The 20,512-nt window shown below is 41.5% G+C and overlaps 3 protein-coding genes across 6 annotated transcripts in view; 1 reads left to right on the top strand and 2 right to left on the bottom strand.

The window, feature by feature from the left end:
* Position 1: 1 nt before the first annotated feature.
* Positions 2–3,426, bottom strand: polr3g (polymerase (RNA) III (DNA directed) polypeptide G). The gene is made up of 8 exons (XM_026343596.1): positions 3,118–3,426; positions 2,828–2,959; positions 1,718–1,847; positions 1,081–1,146; positions 940–1,002; positions 793–857; positions 236–355; positions 2–140 (listed from the first exon to the last, which is right to left on the bottom strand). Exons 2-8 carry the CDS (start codon positions 2,936–2,938, stop codon positions 51–53), a joined length of 645 nt encoding a protein of 214 aa, XP_026199381.1. The 5' UTR covers positions 2,939–2,959; positions 3,118–3,426; the 3' UTR covers positions 2–50.
* Positions 3,427–3,544: 118 nt separating this feature from the next.
* On the top strand, positions 3,545–6,902 carry mblac2 (metallo-beta-lactamase domain containing 2). Its single transcript, XM_026343595.1, has 3 exons — positions 3,545–4,112; positions 5,542–5,756; positions 6,149–6,902. The coding sequence occupies exons 1-3, from the start codon at positions 3,671–3,673 to the stop codon at positions 6,320–6,322; spliced, it is 831 nt and encodes a 276-aa protein (XP_026199380.1). The 5' UTR covers positions 3,545–3,670; the 3' UTR covers positions 6,323–6,902.
* Positions 6,903–7,147: 245 nt separating this feature from the next.
* rtkn (rhotekin) overlaps positions 7,148–20,512 on the bottom strand; it is a 49,470-nt gene continuing 36,105 nt past the window's right edge. For 3 of the 4 annotated variants that reach the window (XM_026344048.1, XM_026344050.1, XM_026344051.1), the window contains exons 2-11: positions 15,619–15,880; positions 15,003–15,056; positions 13,646–13,763; positions 13,316–13,540; positions 13,076–13,170; positions 12,400–12,506; positions 12,105–12,236; positions 10,924–11,089; positions 10,644–10,748; positions 7,148–9,654 (exon numbers count right to left, since the gene is read on the bottom strand). In XM_026344048.1, the coding sequence (XP_026199833.1) occupies positions 8,939–9,654; positions 10,644–10,748; positions 10,924–11,089; positions 12,105–12,236; positions 12,400–12,506; positions 13,076–13,170; positions 13,316–13,540; positions 13,646–13,763; positions 15,003–15,056; positions 15,619–15,880 (1,980 nt within the window). In that variant the 3' untranslated portion in view covers positions 7,148–8,938. The remainder of the gene's footprint in view (positions 9,655–10,643; positions 10,749–10,923; positions 11,090–12,104; positions 12,237–12,399; positions 12,507–13,075; positions 13,171–13,315; positions 13,541–13,645; positions 13,764–15,002; positions 15,057–15,618; positions 15,881–20,512) is intronic. The other variant, XM_026344049.1, reaches the window with a different exon arrangement.

The following is a 20,512-nucleotide window of genomic DNA, read 5'->3' as shown; positions in this document are numbered from 1 at the left end:
AAAACAAACAAAAAACAGTCACACGTTGGAGTATGTTGAGTCACACACACTCAGTATGTTGCTTCACCATCTATATTTTCATCGCTGTCTGCAGCAAAATCTTCGCCATTGTCAAAATAGCTTTCAATGTAGTCGTTCTCCTACACAAAAATAAAAGTGCAGTATTATTTCTAGATCTTAAACACAAACCAGATCAAAGCTACAAAAATTTGGCAATAAAGATAAAATAATTAACCTCTTCAATATCCTCTTCATCGTATTCCTCCCCTTCAATTTCTTCTTCCTCATCACCTGGTTTCTTTTCAGTCTCTTCATCTGATTTTTCAGGGTTACCGTCGCCTTTCTTTGCAAGTTCCTTAAATATTAGCACCAAGATAAATTATGTAAAACTTTTCTGGGCTCAGAGAGACCTGCAAAGTTAGTTCAGTGGCAAGAAATAGTCAATGAATTCTTTGAACATATCTGCATTTATGTGTGAGCATTGTACTTTAAATTATTCAAAGTAGGCTCGGCCAGTTATGCCAGCTTTTTCACCCAGCACTGTGAGTATTGTATTGTGTATTGTGTTCCATAAAGACATACATAATTATAATTGTTTGTTATTAGGCTCAAGTACACTGTCTAAAAGTGTGACCAGATTTGTTAACCAGTGAATGCACAAAACCAACAGGTTCACTTACTTTTTCTCGCCATTATAAGTAAATTTTAAGCTCATTTAACGTAACGCCTTCATACATGAGTTCTTTGGGTTCAATTTGCAGTGCGTGTAATATAACATGAACAAAAGCTTACATCTAATTTATTCAGCACTTCCTGTGCGTCTTTGCGTGACATCTTCACAGTTTTCTTCTTTGTGCCTGTTGGATTGAAGCATTTTGTTTTTATTCTTGAAGTTATTCACTGAAATGTTGTTACATGCATAACGCTATACTATAGTACCTTTAGGGTTAATACGAGGTTTTTTCTTCTGGGGCATCAATTCTTTTGGGAAAAAGTTCCAGTCTAAAATATCAAGAAAAATATTTAAAAAAAAATTGTTTTCATTTGCTTTAATCCCGTCATTATGTGTTATGCAAGTACCTGGAGTCCATTCCTCATCCTCTAGTTGGTTTTGCTTCAGGTATCTCTCTGTGTATTTCTCCACTTCTGTAAAACAAAAAAAAAAAAAAAAGCCAAGGTCTACCTCAATCTACAATAGTCCCAATCCCAATCTCATAGCACATTCTGCAATCAGAAGCACACTTTAAGAAAAGAAAACCACTGGGAGCTGCTCCTGATTCTTAGTCTAAGCAGTAAATCATAGTTTGATATGTTTTGACTGCACCATACGCCAATCCTAAACAAAATGAGCGATTGTTATAGATATCATATGTAACATATGACCTATCAAGTCTATTGTATCTACAGTTAGCACATTACTATGGAATTACAAAACATGCATCTGACAACATTTAGATAAGACATTCCATTCAGGAGATATTTAGCTAATGTCTGTCTAAGGAAGCTCTGAAACACCATGGAAATCATATGAAATGAGATGAGACTGCAGCTGTAATTCAACGTTTTTGCCATTACTCTGTCTCTCTTTCCTTTTCCCAGACATGACCCTAATGAAATGTCTCAGTTCCTAAGTGCTGCATTATCTTCACTCACAGAAGCCAATTGTCTTGCCAAAGCATTTCTGTCAGATGCTTCTTATCATTACTCTCCTCCTCACCCGCTTTATTGGACTGAGGCTTGATGTTGTGCGGCAACCGCTGCATCGTTCCCCTCATCTCCTGTTTCAAGGCCAGCATGTAATCCTCATCCTCACCAGCTTTCAGTGGAACTGGTTTAAAATCAGTGCTCTGAAGCATAGATAGTAGAAGCAAGATTATAGCACTGAAGTTTAACAGTAGTGTTTCCTTTTCATTGGTATATTTGTCAGCACGTGATTATCAGTAAGGAGCAGATGTGGCAGCATACTGAAAATGTATTAAGGAATTTTAATCATTACCATTAATGTTTTTATTTACCAGATCACACTAGTTTTAGCTGATTTAAGGGAAATTACTGTATATGGACTGTTTATAGTAAACTGCTCTTAAAACTAGAGGGTGGTTCAAATGGAGATTCTTCTGGACTCCAGGCTTTGTGATATAAATAATAACTTCTTCAAAATATTATGTACAAAAATTAAATACAAAAACTAAAACAGCTGTGCTAGTTTTAGTAAGACATGCAGCAGGTAGAAACTATAAAAATAAGTGGTATACTGTCTAATAAAAGAAAATATATGTAATTAAAATGCATTGTAAAGCACTTTAGAGTCCTTCCATTTAGGCTAGTGGCCTTACGTGTTATATTTAAAGTAAGTTAAATGCCAGTTGGGGAGACTAATCCAAAGGGGCTTTAAGGCACAGGGTAATGGTCATCTCCTTAAATGTCAAGTTGTTCAGGAATAAATGCCCCTAAATGTAATCAAAATATAATCAAGCTGATATGTAAGTGTGTGCACTCTGCTCAAGGGTTACGTTAATGGAAGAGGATGCATCCCAAATGAGTACAGACATAACCCAACAGGCAAAATCCAAATAAATGATAAGTATTGCAGAGCAACGGATAGTTTGTCTGTTGTTGCAGAGGATGCTCTGGGAAGAAACACTTTTCTTTTAAAAAGGTCCACGCTCTTTACGTGACCACAACAAATTTTGCATTTTAATCACACTTCATAGCTTGTGCTTTTGTTTAAACTGTGTTCTTTGCATCCAGTTTTTTGAAATCAACACAGGTTTTCCTAGCCGATAAATCCTCTCGGGATGACTGCATTTGTGTGGACAGTACTTACTGGAAACAGAGGAGTGGGCCCCACCCTGGCTTCTGGCATGCTGCCTCGGCCGATGCCCAGAGCCTCAATGCTGAAAGTAAAGGCAGCTATTCCACGACCCTTGCCCGCCATGGCTGCAAGCCTCCAGTGTACCTGTAGCACCATATGTGTCCACATGTGTCAGCTTCACTGCCACCAGGCGTCCACACAACAAATGTTTGTAACACAACTTCCATCATCTTTTGCGTGGCTGCCAGCGTGGGTCAATATTAACATATAGCATAACATAAACATAAAGATGTGATACTCACTAAGGAACAGTTAGGACAGTGTTCCTAATGTGGAGACGTAAAATCCTAGAAGGCTTTTGCACTTCAGGGCTACTCAGCTGCATTTAGCCTTTACTGAGACCCCATGTTTTCACTTTTCGAGCTTACTTGTCATTAACTTTTAACTACAGGGTCTTGAATGTTGTTCGGCACGTAAACGAACTACTTGAATTATTAGAGGTAAGATAAACCTCCTGGAGATGTGTAAATCCTTGCTAATGTAGCTAACACCGGTGTGGGAACACTACACTCAGCAGCATGCGTAAATGTGACTTCAACTCGCCCCGCCCCGTGGAACGTTCAAATGACGTGCGCTATCCAGCCAATAGTAGCGCGATTTCAGGTGTCGTCACTCATCAGTTCCACCAATGACAGCGTTGCGATCCAACAAGGGTGTGTCGGCGGCCACCATCACGTCACCCTCAATGAAAACACGTCACCTTTAGCTGCACGGCTAGTAGCACCTTCTCCGCCTCCACCGCACCTCACGCTACAATACCCACAGCAGCGCACCTCGACAACTGCATGAACTGGGATGTCTGCAGCCGACTGGTACGCTCACAAATCGCTCGGAGACGGACTTTTCTGGATCCAGGAGCGATTCTACCAGTCAGGGAACCGGGCCAACATCTGGCTGCTCCGCGGCACACACCAGGACGTGGTGATAGACACTGGTCTCGGGTTGAGGAGCTTACCTGACTACATCGACGCTAAGGGGCTGCTCGGCAAAGATGCGCAGAAAAAGAACCCCCTGCTGGCCATCGCCACCCACGCCCATTTCGACCACTCGGGTGGTCTGCATCAGTTCCAACAGGTGGGCGTCCACAGCGCTGAGGTCGATGCCCTGGCCAACGGAGACAACTTCGAGACGGTCACCTGGCTCAGCGACAGGGAGATAGCCGAGCCTCCCAGTCCGGGATGGAGGGCAAGGCACTACAAAGTGAAGGCTGTGCAGCCCACACACATACTGCAGGAGGGTGGGTAGGAGAGGAGGATTAGTGCTATGGTGCATGGTGGATGTGTGATCAAATGGTCGTAAGGTCTAACGCACTTGTCTATTTGACATAAGCATCATGGTCGATACCATTAGACGCAGTTTTAAAGGTGCAGCCTGGACTCTAGCTATAACCTGCACATTGTGCTCTGAGCGGAATCATTTCTATACACAGGAAGATTTCACGACACAATGAATTTGGCAGAAGACCAAAACCGACTTGCTAAATGAAAGCACACACATTTGACTTCCGTGGTTATAAATATCACAATGCATTCAACCATCACACCTCAATACCCATCCCTTACAGGACGTCCCGGAACACTGAGGGATAGCTCCAACATCTTATGTCTTACGTTTCATGATAGATAGTGCACAGTGCTCCATGTTACAAAGGATGTTGTTTGCACACACAGGGTGACAGTGTAAGATGGGCTGGAGTACAGCTCTTTCAGTCAAATAATGACATTTTATTCTACGTAATACTTTGTAGAAGAGTGCTTTACTTACCAGATAGTGACTTCATTTTGTGAATATGGTCTGTAGGGTGGATCACAAGGAATTCTCCTCACCTGCCTAAGTGTTTATTGCTATTACTGAGGTTATGTCTTATTAACATGAGATGGACAAGGTAAAGAGTGGAGAGAAAGCTAATTTATCAAGCCCACATCAAGCAAACTGAGCTGAACACATAAGGCAATACGAGACAATAAGATATTTTTTATTTTTGACAGCTGCTGTGCTAATTCTTCATCTGTTTTTGTGGAGCAGCTCTATTTTAGGCAACATGGTCACAACTTTGATCTGATACATCCAAGTAAGGAACAAAAAGAAAATGAGACAGAAGGCATTTCATGGAGTATTAATAATCTGACAACACTGATTTAGTCATTACCAACCACACTCTTAACAAGCAACATATAATTTAATAATAGATTAAACTTAAATATTCTGCAATTTCAGGATAGTTGTATAAAAGTTATATCCAGAGGTACGTTGCATTTGGGGTGAGCAGCTTTGACTGTGAGAGGTTGGACCGATACATTACTTATAGCCTCTTTAGTATTCTTATAGTGTGTAATTTCTGCATCGTTGGTCAATACGCTGGCCGTGCTGCTGTGTCAGAGCCATTGCTGCAGTGCAGGTTGAATATCTCATTGCTTGTTGTGTCAGTTTCACCTCCCTGTCACAGTGTGCAACTCATACCTAGTGTGGAGCAAATCAATAACGTACTGAATGTTCCAGAGATTTCACACAGTGGTAATATGATGTGACATAAGGAAAATATAACCCTGGATTGATTCCAGTCAGCAAAATTAGGAGTGCAATTCATATAGGCTGAAGTTGTTTGAATGTAGGGATGATTAAAAAAATATATAATACTTTCTCTGTCTGTCTCTCTATCTTTTCAGGTGATGTCATCAACCTGGGTGACAGACAACTGACGGTGCTCCACATGCCTGGTCACTCCCGGGGCAGCATCTGCCTCCATGACCGTGACAATAAGCTGCTCTTCAGTGGAGATGTAGTATATGACGGTGCCATGATTGACTGGCTGCCCTACAGCTGTGTCAGTGACTACATCAGCAGTTGTGAGCGTCTGATGGGGCTGGTGGACAGCGAACAGGTGACGAACAAACACTTTCAGCTTGTCATTTCAGCTCATAGTTCCACCATGTTGGTTTCAGATTAGGTGAGCTTTGCTCCACAAGCTCTCCACTGTCTAAATCATATTAGATTAATAATTTAATTTGGTCTTTTAATCATACTTTTATAACAGAAGTGTCTATTATGTGTCTTAGGTGCTGAACTGGCTTCATTATCCTCAGTCAAAATACATTTTGTAGTTATCCAACAAAATAGAATTTCTAGAAATCACGTTAAGAGTTGAAGTTGTTTTTCAGCTTTATGTAATAATCTAATAAAATAAATACATACAAATACAGCATGTAACCACAGAGAGTGTGCTTGAGTGTGTCATATCATCATAGGAACTTTTTTATATTTAACAAATTGCAGGTTGACCAAGTTCTTCCAGGACACAATAATGCCTTTGGTGCAAAGCGGCTCCATCGGCTTGCATCCACATACATCAGCAGAGCTGGAACGTGCCCTGCAAAGTTCTCCACGTTTGCCTGGAGTGCTTTGGCCGGGGTAGCGCTGCGGGCATTCAACCCCCGATGTGCCTGTTAATGAGAGGAGATTGTGGAGCTGGAGGCAGCACAAGTGCACAAAGGAAAATATTTAATATTTGAGGACAAGAAAGAGAGTGAGGAAGGAAGAAATTCATTTATCTGTAGCTGGATGTAATGCTGTTCATTTACTTACGTAACCTAACACAAATTATATAATTGCCAAACTTTGTGTAAAACGCCTCCTTTGGGTTACATTCAAGTCATTAATCAGCATCATATGAAGCATACAGTATAACATATTTATTAGTGTGATTCTGTTATATTGATGAATATATAAATATATGTATATGTTGGTCTGAATATTATTAGATGTATGGTTTTTATACTTTGAGCAGATGTGAAGTTTTAATAGCACAACAGTGGTATAGCCCTGCACTACAAACAGAAAGCAAGGAGCTTTGGGATCTCTTCTGAGACATTTGAAACACAGTCAGTATGGCCATAGTATTTCTCTATGCATATTACAATGCTCAGTGAAGACTCAGTGTCAACTACCTCCTATGTTTGTAGAGTGCTTTGTACTATTGAATAAACTACGGCCTTGCAATTCACATATTTAAAATAAAACCTCTGTTTTACCTGCCTGAGATTTCTGCAGCCTGTATGGAATTTCATATTCAGCTATTCATATATTGGGATGGTCTGTGGTAATTGTTGCTGGAGTGAGAAAGAGAAGCTGAACAGAATTGGACAGAATATGGTGCAGAGTGCTCAATACGTAGACCGCCTAATTTGGTCACATATCGAAATGTACTAAGTGTAACTGAACATCTTATATTTCATATAGACAAGACATACACAGATGTGATGTAAATCAGGCAACTGTGAATAGATAAAACATTTATTATAATTAATATTATATTATTTAAACAGGAGATTTCCACATTATTTCTTTATGCTTGCCTTCTAGGGCGGTGTACATGCAGAACACAAAGCCTGCTAACAAGGGAAACTCTTGCAAGGTTATAACATTCAATGTTATCTTTTCATGACAGTTAAACAATCTGCACATCATCTGTTAAACATTATGATAATCAGGTATCAATATAGCTGCATTTATAACAAAATCAATAATATAACAAAAAGAGGTTTATTTGTTAACTTATAAAAATTAATTTACAGTAACAAATGCTGTTTTTCAAGCATTTGACAGTTTTAAATCTTAGTAGAAATGGTTGCCCGAGTTCTGAGGCCCAAGAGGGAAACTGTTACCAAAGTCCACAGTAAACAACAGAGACAGAGGAGATGATACTTGACTGCACTGACAGAGACACTGACTCTCTTACTAAATGTGATTGAGGTTTTTTTGTGATAAAACTTATGTGAGTTTTCTAGATACTATCAACTAATTTGATTTAAATGAATGAATTTAATTTCATTATAATGACCTAACATCTGACGGGAGATGTATTTAAATACTTCATTCATAGGACATTTTCTCCAATATTTCTTTGTGTTGCATAATAGATTAATGGGCGTTTCACATTTTATTGGACTTCCATTAGCACAAATCACTATTCAATCAAATCCTACACCACTGCAGTGAGGCTAAGTAGCATAATTATGAGTATGGCTTGAGGTTTTCAAAATTGCTTTTGCTTTGGTTAATTAGTTGTATGTATGTATGTATGTATGTATGTATGTAGGATCTATTACCCAGTTCTGATGACAGCCTGTCAACAGTGTGCAGATAATTGTGTAAAAGTAAAGAACAGAGCACAACTTCTTACGCTGAAGAGATCACAGTAATTACCAGTACAGTAAGTATCAGCACTTGCATTATGTTAAGCTTTCACCAGGTTCATTGTTGAAATGATATCAAGTAGTTCAACGTTAAAACATGCAAAAAAATAAAATAAAATGGTGCATAGTAATTTTAGGAGAACCACGTAGATCATCGGCTGTGTGAATAATTAGGTAATGACACTGAAGAAGATATCACAGTACAAGCATCTCATCCCCCCACACTTGACAGTCTTCAAACTATTGACGATTATACCTTATGTTCATCTTGCATGTTCATCCTGCCACATGCTCACTGGCTTTCATAGAATATACGCTGCAAACCTTTATGTATAAAATACAATAAGGAAAGATCCAGTCAAAAACCGGTTAGTGCATTAAAAGATATGACCTTGAAACGATATCTGAGTGGCCAGGATGGCTGACGCAGAGGACAAAACAAATCCTTTTCCAGTTTCAGAATTAGATTCCAAATACAGAGAGCAGACCTAGTGTGTTTTATTTGTCTTTTAGCTCTCAGTATCACTTTCTCCCAAGCAGCATGACCATAATTTCTCAGAGCAAACAGAGTACCTCCCAGTTTGTTTTGGACCATCTTATAAATTCCGACAACCCAGTAAAGTGCAGAGTCATCTGCAGTGATTGTCACCTGTCTTTTGTGTTAGAAGTTATTCCAGTTTGCCCCAGGAGGCTCTTTCATGATCCATCCTCCACCAGGAGTCAGGCTAGAGGCAGCTTATCCTCTTCAGGGCTGTGCATGTGGTCTAGCATATAGCCTGAGGTTGGTTCACATGTGTTAAGCCAGTTAAACTATGGTTTAGTGAGCGCTGTTGCTTTTAGGCCAGCATAAAATGTCTGCCAAAAAATAAGCTCACACCTGACTTTGGAGCCAGTTGCGAGGATCAAGTCTGGCCCTGAGGTTCCTGAGGCTGCGTCGAGCCGGGGAGGGCCTTGAGAAGGGGGCTCCCTCAGATGACTCCGGGCTGTGGCTGCCCTCACTGTTGCTGGAACTGTTGCTGGAGGTGGAGCTAGAGCAGGAGAGCGTGGTCTGTGTGCTGCGCTGCGATCGGGGTGAACGCGAGGAGATGGGGAGGGGAGCAAGCAGCGAGGAGGGAGTAGGGTGGCAGGAGCATTGCAAGGTCCCCCCTGCCCTGTAACCTCTCCCACGAAGGGTGGTGAGCTTAGCATCCAGTGACAGAGTGCGCGGCCTCAAACTAGAGGGGGAGGATGACAAGAGAGAGAAGTTTGAAGATGGCTCGGGCCAGCCATAGTGGTGAGAACAGGGACTGGGGCTGCAGTGGCTGTCACTGTCTGATGTCAGACTTGCATCAGAGGACAGCAGACTCAGCTTCGGGCAGCGGTGCGGGCTCACGGGGCTCCGGGGAAGTCGATGAGGGGTGCAGGGACTGTGGCTACACAGGCGAGAAGTACAGGGATGAGTGCAACCAGCACTTTTGGGGTTGTTCTCCTCAAACACAGACATCCAGATTGGAGAGGTGCCCAGGTGGCTGCGGAGCTCCAGCTCCTGCATCCTCCGAGCCAGGATGTCTGACACAGTGCTGCTGAGGTCATCAGATGACTCAATAACTGCAGAAAAGATGCAGCAAAGCTCATCAATATAATGCTGTAAAGTGTGTTTTAGTGAGTTTTTTAAAGGATCTTAATCTTACAGATCACTTTATAAGTCGAAACCATTTTCAGGGGATTTAAGTGGTTAGGTGTTTTGTTACTATGCAAAGAAGCTTTGCCGTTTCTTCTTTAATCTAGGCATGTACTGTGCACTTGTACAGAATAGCATATAAGTAATATACAAACTGTAAGTTTACGTCTAATCTGGATGTGTCTGTTGTAGTCTAGGACTACAACAATTACCATATACAGAGCCCTACTCCTGTTACTTCACCTGTCGTTGTAATAGGACGAGAGCAGAGCACGAATCTCAGCAGACACAGCATTATCCTGCAGCAGAAGACCCTCACAGGAGGGTGTGGCAAGAGGAGCTTGGAAAACCAAGAGGGAGGTTGGCAAGAGAGAGGGGGTGGAGTGGATATAAGGTGTGCAATAGGTGGAATTCAGTTTTTGGATAGTCATGAACAGAAATTGATACAGGTGTGTTAGAGAAATAAATGTTAATGCATGATTAGGGAAAAAAAGATCCGTTCAAAGTTAAAGATAATTGACTCATTAAAAATAAATAATGAAAGTTGATTAAAAAAATAGGAAGGAAGGAAATAATAAAGAAGGACAAAAGAGATAAATCCAAGGTTTGATGGATTCAAGACACACAAGGAAAATTGAACAGGAGAGGAAGAGAGAAACAGAAGAAAGACAGTGAGTCAGCGTGTCAGCGATAAGACTTATTCTATCTACAGTAAAGAGAAGTAAAGCAGAGTGTGAGTCTGAGAGGAAAATTTATTTGTAAAAGCATCTGTCATGCACAAGGACCCAAGGAATAAAAGCTACATGCAGTCCCATGCAATGTGGGCACCATGTTATCTTTCCATGTGTTCCCCTTTACTTTACCTACATTGCCAAAAGTGGCCAAAAGCATTAATTTGGTCAGAGAGAAGTCTTACCCATTTCGTGGTAAAGGGAGCCCTGTTTTGATGTGACAGGAGCTGGTTTCCTTGGCGATGGCAGTTCAATTTTCATTAAGTCATCACAGCACTGCTTCCACTGGCCTGTATATTGCAGAAACAGAGACAACTTTATTGAACTGCGATGCAGATAAAGACCATGCAACAATTGAAGACCATGAGATGTAATGTTTTATGCAGCTGTAGCAACATGGGCGACCGCATGTAGTAGGTGTATTACCCAACACACGTACTGTGTTACAGCACAGCAGGTACTTACTCATGTCATAGAAATGTTGCCAGAAGGCCTCCATCCACCGATGTGTGTCCTCGCGGCTGTCTGTGGTCAGGGTGTGTGTGACCTCTTCACCTCCGTACTGGTTACTGATACAGATATTCTGAACTTTACTGTGAGGGTCTTTCTCTGACGCACGTATTCTGGTCTCCTGCAACACAGGAGCAACAAAGAGTCAATCATCTGCCACAAAATGACTACAATCAAGAATGAATGCCAGCACTCCTGAATGAACGAAATTATGTGCTGCAACAAGTGATCATTACCGCAATAGTAATTGTAAGTCCCCACCGAAAATAAGCCCTCACTAATAATGCCACTAATTAGTCCTCTTCCAAACCATTTCCCTTTAGCAATTATCCAACAAAAGGTGCAGACTCCCAATTCCCACCTCCTCATTCAACTCCAAATATGTCTAGGTTACTGTTTGACCACTAGATGGCAGTATTGTTCCTTCCATCCACTCCCCACACTGGCTGCTTCCTATTTGGGAGAGCCAGACAGCTGAGTAACAAAAGGATCATACAGACATGATGTGAACTGACTGACTTAGCTTTAGGTCAGCTGTGTGCTCAGGGTCAGAGACTACAAAAGACAGAATGAGTCACCATGGAAAGAATGAGAAGCCCCACAAGCATTAATTCTCAGACACAGACACAGGAAATAAGATGATTGAGAACCTGACTGGCTACCGAACTGTTCTCACTCTGCTGCCTGGAAAAACAGTGATGAGAGAAATATGATTCCTGATTGGATAGGTCTGATTTGTTTGTGTGCAAAGGCTCGAAAAGATACTGAACAGATTTGATTCTGAAATCTTTAAAGCCGTTTATCCATAGCTACATGGTCTTGTTGAGTTTTGATAAACAGAAAAATAAGCAACAGAGTTTTTTCACTGTGGCAACTGAGGGCTACGTGCCTGGCTCGGGGGCATCTCTGTAGTAGAGAAGACCTCATTTCTTATGCATTTTTTGGCTCAGATTCTATCATTTTCAAACTGGAAGCTGTCCACAAGCTCAGTTCCTTACTATCCAGGCTGTCTATGCCTTAGGTGTTCCCAGAATATACACATCTGTGTTGTTCCTGCAAGGCTGGATCAACCTCTGGAGACACATTCTTTACTAAATCCCAGATATTTCCAGTTTTAATACGACTCCTTTCCTGACCTTGTTGATAGCAATGGTGAACGCTGGTTCAACGTTAGCCTCCACATCTTCTTGCCTGTGGTAGCAGGAAAGGCTTGTTCCTTTCAGAACTGCATACACTTTTGTCCAACTCTGTGGGTCACCGCCGCACTGCTGTGAGGTACAGAAAAAGATGTGTCACGTAAAGAAACACAAAGAGAGCATCGTGGCATGGTAAGAAGTAGTAGGAGGAGGAAAGACGAGGGGCAAGGAAAGCACAAAAAGGAGTCAGAGCAAATCAGTGCTGTCAGTGCTGCACAAACACCTGCCAGGTTACCTTAACTTTCAGACATCCACTCATCATCTGTTGGGTCATACAGTGAGGCTGAGCTGCGAGGCGGCAGCACATACTGCCATAGAGTGGCAGCCAATATGAACACTCTTCTGCAGGGAGAGAGAGATGAGCATAAATAAACACCATTAATAAATAAATATCCCCACATGACATTTATAATTCACCTACAAACATGTATACTCATATGTCTCTACACACACACACACACACACACAAGCACGTCCCCACATCAACGGCCCCCCTTTAACACACAAAACAAGGCACATGGGTGTAAAAGAGTGGCAGCTGCGGGGAGTGTCATGAAGTGCTGCAATGAAACTTTACAACAGGCTGAAGGGCCAATGAATAAAACACTAGGGGCCTGTCTGTCTGTGGGTCTGGGTCCTTGTTAGCCTCCATCATTCCAGCTTACACAGCAGTCACCTCACTAACACAGCCTTTTATTACTGCAACCTTGACAATGGCTGTCTGTCAGAGAACATGTGAGGACAGAGGAAGGAGAAGGCGCACGGTTTAAAAGGAAATATTTAGAATTCGAGGGGGTGAAGTGAGGCAGTGATGAGTGAGGGAAGGACAAAAAACAAACAAACAGATGGCTGATTTGGCAGAGAAGGGAGAAAGATGGTGGGAAGACAGATTGATGGAGGCTGCCACTCACCGTTGCCTGAGATGGTGAGGTCATGTGTGCGAAAGCTGTCCTGGACGTGGGACAATGACAGGGTGGTATGAGCTAAGAGGTGGTACTTGGGGCCCCTGTCAACACACAGGAGAGTGAAGAGAAATTTATTCCGTGTTTGATTTTGCATGTTTACAGTGAAAAATAGTCTCCTTAATAAAACCTAACCGTATTTTCCCTCTCTACTCAGCCTGTGTGGTATAACATACAAATCAGACTTACGGTACAGAGGGGACGGGAAGCAGGAGAGGAGATGCTCCTCCGTTGCTGACTGGACTACATGGTCCAGGCTCCATGGCTGCCCGGAGCTTCTTCCCAGCAGATCGGCCCAGGGAGGAGCTTAGTTTACTGGCTAGTTTCCTTGGTGTGCTCCCTGCTGAGTAGTCATCCTCTGAGCAGCAACTGTACAATTCAACACGCATCTCAAAGCCTGGGCTGGCTTCATTACTGCGGAAGGATGCACACATGACGAACATGACTGGATCAGTGTCACTCTCTTTTTGTAGTGTAGCATATTAGATTTTTCAATAACAGAGCACATAGATTACTCACAAGATGATGGTGTTATCAAAACAAATATCGGTGAGTGTCCGATCCACTATGACCATCTCTGTGTCAAAGATCTCCCCCCCCAGCTGCAGCAGGCAGAACACTGCACAGCGGTGAAGCTCTACAAAGAACAAGCAGAATCTCTGAAACACCAAATTTATGAAACAGCTTTTGTTCAATTGCTTCACTTGAAAACTAATTTCTAGCTCTAAAACAGCTTCCCATGCTACTGTTTTAACAAGTGTTTGGGCTAGGAGCTAGAAAAGGCATTATGTGAGTACTTAAAGCTCCTCCACCTGGATGACAAGCACTTCTACTTTCAGTGCAAGAAGCTCAATGACCAGCTGTGCTGAGAATTCCTATAAAACACTGTTTATGAGTGAAACTGAAGCACAATGGTCTTTATGTTGCAGCAGCAGTAACAGCAACAGCTCTTGTCTTCTATTGTATCTACACTAAAGAAACTGTAATACAATTTTTGGACAAAATAGTAAAGTGGGAAATGTATGTGAGATCTTTCTCTTACTGGGTGTTTTTCTTCTTCTTCTACTGTACAACTAAATGCTTCTCATTAAAATTCAAGGTTACAAGTGAAAAAGCTGAAAGAGGTGCTCTGCTCCTAGTTATGCGTTTCCTTGTCTGTGCCATATTGACATTTTATATTCAAATCAATTATTTCAAGTATGAACTAAACACTTGATATGATTGGACATTCAAAAAGGGAATATGATTCACTCCACCCGGACTCTTGGGCTTACTTTAAGTCTCAGTGCGCTTAATGACCTTCACTAACAGCCTCATTTAGCTCTGTTAAGAGTCTCCTACCTGACTCCTAAATTCATTTATATGTACAGGTCATGCAGATTAATTCAAGTTGCCAGGAGAGTGACTTATAATGACTGCATGCAGGTTATCCTACACTGACTTTATCAAGAGAAGGTGGGATAGAAAAGAGGAAAAACTCTGTCCTGCTAATAGTGACCCAGTTAAGCACAGTTGCTTGTGTCCTGACTGAACAGAGGGTCAAGTTGTGCAGCTAGAAGTTTCTCATGCAAAAAGAAATAAAGCCAGTGCCTGTGAATATCCCCAAAATATTTGAGAAGCTGCAACACATTGTGATGGTCAGGAACCATGTTATGGTTTTTCAAAACGTCCCCATCCACTCAACCACTCAACTAATGATAAAAGGTGGTTTTTATTCTGTAGTCTAGAGGAATCTGACATTCGTTTAACATCTTAAATTTCCTTTTCATAACTGTGAGAAGCCACGTACTATCTCCCTCAGGAACAAATCCTTAATAAATCCTACTGGCATAAATCATTAATAAGCCATGAATGGCATACAGAGGTGGCTCCTTACCTCCTTTGTTCTTGAAGTACTCTGTGTCTTTCCACATGAGAGGGATACGAAGATCTGTAATGACAACAGACAAGGGATTAGACCACAAAAAATGTTAATCATCCTTAGCGCTGAACTGATGTGTGTGCATGTCAGTGTGTGTCTTTGTGCCCATGCTGCTTTTCAGTTACTGGCAAGTAACCATCGACAGCTAATTACTTACTCTGTGTTTGTGTGTGTGTGTAGCATGCTCTCCAGCTGGGTACCAGGCAGTGCCCTCATGAACCTCCACCCACAATAACACTTACATAAACATACACACGCCCACAGCCCTACAACTTATTCATATTTGGTTCTTTACCTATTCAACAAGTTCTAAAAACAACTACTGCCTCCTAGATGTGAATATTTCTCTGCAGCGTAATATAAACATAGTAACTCCGTAATCACAACGTTCACTGAGGTCACTACAGAGAATAAAAAAAAATAACCTATTAGAGTGGTGGAAGCTGGATCTCATCAGGCCGTGCACGATAACAGCAGCTCTGCATTGAGTTCTAACACTAACAAAAAGGCAAAGATTCTCTCTTTTCCCTGATAATAATGTTTTCTTGTCTAGTTTTCTGTATTTACTTGCCTGAGATGGCCACTTTCCCTTTGCATGGGAGTCTGTCATCCAACGGCCCAGCGTCCGACGACCTCCGCGTGACCTTCTGCATGACCTGAGCTTCCTTCATCCTCTGTAGCTCTGACATGTAGGCCATGATGCGAGTGCTGCAGGTCTGCAGGCTCTTCGCTGCCTCCAGTGCCTGGTCTTTCTGGGAGCAGGCGGCCAGCAATTTGCAGGCCCCGTCACGCATCCTGATCTCATGGTCTATCTTCTTCTGGATGTCGCTGTCCTGCAAGGACAAGGGGTGGTGGAGGGAGGGATAAAAATAACATTTAAGAGAGACTTAAATGACACATTCAAAACAACCTTGTCTTGGCAAACTGAAGAAGACAATAATAATGGTGCAATACAAAGAAGGACCTTTTTGGATGGAATGAAGGAAAGGTAAGATATGTTTAAAGACAAGAGAGTGGATTGTTTTGGATACGCTAGTGGGGTGTGACTGAAAGAAGTCTGGGTTCATTGCTGCACATATGTGAGAGAACTGGCACAGTCAATGTTCAAACACATGGCCTTATACCCTGAGCAGACACATAGGTGCACACACACACAGGGGCTGCAGAGAGAGAGAGGCTGTCAAACTGAACGAGAAGCTCCAGACAGACAAATTAATACATAAACACAATTTCTAGCCACTGTCATGTTCCTCGAGCTGTTTTCTCAAAGCCAAAAGGAGATATTATCAGCCTAAATGTGACCTGGCTTATCTGGGTCAAAAAGGCATCCAGTCTGTCACTGGAGAGACACTTATGCTGGAGTACACACACACACAAACTGTGGACACATGCGCACACACTCACAAATCCAAACACATGCAGACAGTAAGGGGCTCCTAAATCCTGAACTGTCTCTAGTGATGTTGTCCAGAGTTTATACAAATCTCTCAGCCCCTCTTTCCTCTTTCAGCAGAACAGAAATGTTATATGCTTGAATTTAAAAGTATATACAGTGAAGAAGTAGAAGAACTAACATATGAGGTGAGAGTGCTGAGAGAACACAAAAAGATCCAAGAGTATAACAAAGACCAAGCAAAAGCAAAGCAGGGTTGACCTTGAGTGTTAGTGCCGGTGCTCCTTTTGAGCTAAAATACCTTTGAATCCTGCATTTACATATGAATTCCTTCAGTTCACTGGACATCAATCAGTAAGGTCGTCTTCAAAGTACTTATATTAAACACAGAGATTATTTAGCATTTATAATAAATGAATAAAAAAATGGCACCTGGCGTCTGCCCAGCATGCTAAATTAAATGACTGTATGTCCACTGATACATTAACAGGCTCACACTGTCCCCACAAATAATGGTGAAAGCTCCGTTTGCCTTTCTTTTTGTCCCAACACGCTCCCTGCTGGGTACATGCACCTCATCCTCCTCTACTCCAATATTTTTTCTTTCTCTCCATCTAATTCTTATGAATTTTTTGCTCTTTCGATTCAAGCTGTCAACTTTCCCAGCTCATTTTCTTCCACCTCCTCACTTTCCATCGCTCCACTTCACCGTCCTGTCGCTCTTAGCATGAGCCTCTCAGTTTGTTCTACAGAACAAATGCACTTTGAACATGAAAGTCAACCGCTGGCCACAGATTCTTGCTTGGACCCAGTATACCACAAAATGAGCTTTCATGTAATTCTTGATTAACCACTGTATTGGAAAAACTAATTCTTCAATGCTTAGGATGAAACCACACTGGTTTGGCATGGCGGTGAAAGTTATACTAACAGTTGTAAATCACTCATTAAATCCAACTATTCTGTCTCCAAACCAAACCACCACAGCATTTTGAGAAACATTATGACTTGCATTACAGTACTACTTAATACAATAACATGAGATGGCATTTTTTTTTTAAAAAGGTGGTTGATTACTAGCAGACAGAGACACTGTTAGGAGTGAAGAATTATCAGATACAGCATGACTGATTGTGTTTATACAGATGACGATAAGATTTGTAGATTTATGTAGAATCTACACTGTGGCTGTTTAACACAGCGTAGCTACACAAATAGGCCTGTCATTATGTAAACAGTTTCACTAGCTGAAAAGTAATTATAGTGTTCTTGACCACGACAGAATGGAGACCAAATTACAGCAACAGTAGAAACACAGATAGCAGCTACTAACTAATGGGTGTCTGCAAGGTACAAGTAGAGAATTCAATTTTATCGATCAAGTGTTTATGAGTTGTTGCGCTTCTCTGTCATCATAAATGTCCGAATATGAAAAGAGAACGGGAGAAAGGAAGAGGTGATAAGGACACAAGCAAGTCTGTCTTTATATATTTATCTTGTTTTGTTGCAATGAGCAATTTACTGATCATTTTACAGACTTAAAAAAACAATCCCTATGTTGTAACTCTGCAATAAAGCAATAATTAATTCAAGAGTTAAAATCACCACTTCCACCACCTACATATATCTGCTGCGCATATACGAGTACAAGGCTAGACTATTGTAGTGCTCTCCTATCCTTCCCAAAAATCTGTTATAATCTATTATACAAAGCACACTTTACAGCTGTTTTAAAGTCATTTTGCCACTTTTGGTATCAATTAATACATCACCTACCACTCTACTTGTCTGACATTCTTCCAGTGTATAAACCAGTATAGACCTCTTGGTTTGCCTAGGACCTTTGGTGAGGCAGCTTTTAGCCTTTACACACATTTTTGATTAAAAGCTGAATCTATTGTATCAGTGTATACAAAATTTCATATTCTTCTAATTTCTTCAGAGCATTTGTCTCAAATATTTGTGTTCATACAGTATTTGTTCTCATCAGCCTAAAGCACGATGATTTGCCTTAAGGTGCTATACAAATAAAGTTTAATTGAAAATTAAGTGTCATCTAATTTGTGAAAAGACTGCTCAAGTGTCAAGATTAGCTATAATATTTTACTTTGTATTCACAAACAATTTCAACATCCTTACTTTTGGAACCTTGATGGGTGTTTGAATAAACAAAACTGAAAAACATATAGAGTGATCAGAACTAAACCATTAGTATAGGACATAATCACAAATAGAGAAGGGAGAAATTTAAAAAAAATTGAAAATACCGTGAGAAAACACATAAGATTTTCTTGTCAGTGATGGCACCACATCACATCCACGCATCAATGAGCCCGAAGTTGGCTAAGTTGAAAGGCAGTCACACACACAGACACGCACAGAGTGGTACCACAGTAAATGAGCTGTCACAACAGTCCAGTTCCATGAAGCAAGTTTTAGAGTGACCTGCTAAGAAAAGGTCCTGTATTTATAGCAGCTAAATTAACTGGCTTCTCCTTCTGGGGATCTCAGAATAGAAGACAAGCAGCCTAGATCTAACTCTAATCCACATCTCAGCCTAGTACAACAACCCCATAATAAACAGGTGGGAAAGCAAGACATAAACACACCAAACAACACGAGTGCCACAACAAGCAGAGCGAATGTCTTGAGTGGACGATAACTTGTTTTGTTCCATCTTTCACAAACGTGCACAGACACACACAAATACACAAGCTGTCATAGTGAGTCCTCGCACAGGGTTGTCAGGGTGGCAGGTGTTAGACCAGTGGGCACAGCCTGAGAGGCTGACTGCCTGTGACAGTGGCTGTGTGGATAGCAGCCAGAAAAAGAGGGTTAAGGTATGGTGGATGGGCAGCAGAGACGCAGTGCATGCTGGATATCAAGCAGTGACACAGAGGGGAGGTGGTGCTGCCAGAGAAAACAAGAGGGGAGGCTTAAAGAAAAGAATAAAGAGGAGAAAGAGAGAGAAGAAGAGAGGAGATATGGATTGACAGGGTGAAAGGTGTGCGTTGAGGAAAAAAGAGAACAGTGCAGGGTGTTGAGATGAGGAGGGCAGAGGAGGGATGATGAAGAATACAAGTAAGAGGGCAGGAAGATTGAGGTGTTGGGCCAAAACCCAAAAAGCGGTGCCAAAAGGTTCAGAAATGAGGAAGAAAGACTTGGGAATAAAGGAAAGGTGGCTTCTGTATAACATGCTCCCAAGGTAATGAAGCCAGATAATGAGCAGGCGTGTTTGTCCATGTGCGTGTATCAAAAATGCAAGCTGATTAGATACAACAGTGTATTCTGATGGCACTGACCACAGGTTGATGCACAGTGGGTAGTGCCAATGTAACCTTTCAGCAGGTAGAGTGATGCCCCAGTGTATACCAGATGGTCACTTGCTCTGTCACCTCTCTGTCCCTGTCTGGCTGTGAATGTTGATCCTCGCTTGTGTGGGTGTGATCACAGAGATAGTAACACACACACCTACACAAACACACACACACACACCAAACATGCTGGTTGAGGATTTGACGCCTTTGCAGATGGTGTGTAATGGTTTGTTTACGATGTGTTCTTCTGCATGGTTAGGCTTTCCTGTTCAGATCACTGACCCATGACCTCTGACCTCTATCAGCAAGCAGCCCAGGAGGTTACAGTTCCAGCATCGGAGCATGGGGTTAGTCTCTAAGGTTAGGCTGAACACACAGTGAGTATTAAACACCTCGAGGAATAACAAAACCATGTTAATTCAAAGCATGTGGGAATAAAAAAAGACAGAAATGCTGAAAATACTAAACTGAATTAGTCATTTTAATTTCATTTCGTCTGTCTGACTAGTTTGTCTGCTGGTCAATCAGTCATTCCTTCACTTAAATAAAATGTCAAAGAAATGTTTGATTGCCTGAAAGCCTTCTTGTCTCCCACAAGATGAATTGTGATACATTTTCTAATCTTTTCATCCAGTGCAAGGATTTGGTAAATTTTGTCCAACACTTTAAATTTATGACCTGCAAAAATCAATGAGAGTCTCATCAGCACTGGTTAGATTTTGACCTTGTTTCTGACCTTCGTTTTTAGCTCAAAG

Source organism: Anabas testudineus, chromosome 9, assembly GCF_900324465.2.
Source record: "Anabas testudineus chromosome 9, fAnaTes1.2, whole genome shotgun sequence".
Classification (NCBI taxonomy): domain Eukaryota; kingdom Metazoa; phylum Chordata; class Actinopteri; order Anabantiformes; family Anabantidae; genus Anabas; species Anabas testudineus.
This window is presented reverse-complemented; position numbering and strand designations above follow the sequence as displayed.

Coding starts and splice junctions, on each gene's coding strand:
- polr3g (XM_026343596.1), bottom strand. CDS start 2,938: ATGGCGGGCAAGGGTCGTGGAATAGCTGCCTTTACTTTCAGCATTGAG. Junction 1,848..2,827: donor GGCCCACTCCTCTGTTTCCA/GTAAGTACTGTC, acceptor TCTATGCTTCAG/AGCACTGATTTTAAACCAGT. Junction 1,147..1,717: donor GCCTCAGTCCAATAAAGCGG/GTGAGGAGGAGA, acceptor TTTGTTTTACAG/AAGTGGAGAAATACACAGAG.
- mblac2 (XM_026343595.1), top strand. CDS start 3,671: ATGTCTGCAGCCGACTGGTACGCTCACAAATCGCTCGGAGACGGACTT. Junction 4,113..5,541: donor CACACACATACTGCAGGAGG/GTGGGTAGGAGA, acceptor CTATCTTTTCAG/GTGATGTCATCAACCTGGGT. Junction 5,757..6,148: donor GGCTGGTGGACAGCGAACAG/GTGACGAACAAA, acceptor AACAAATTGCAG/GTTGACCAAGTTCTTCCAGG.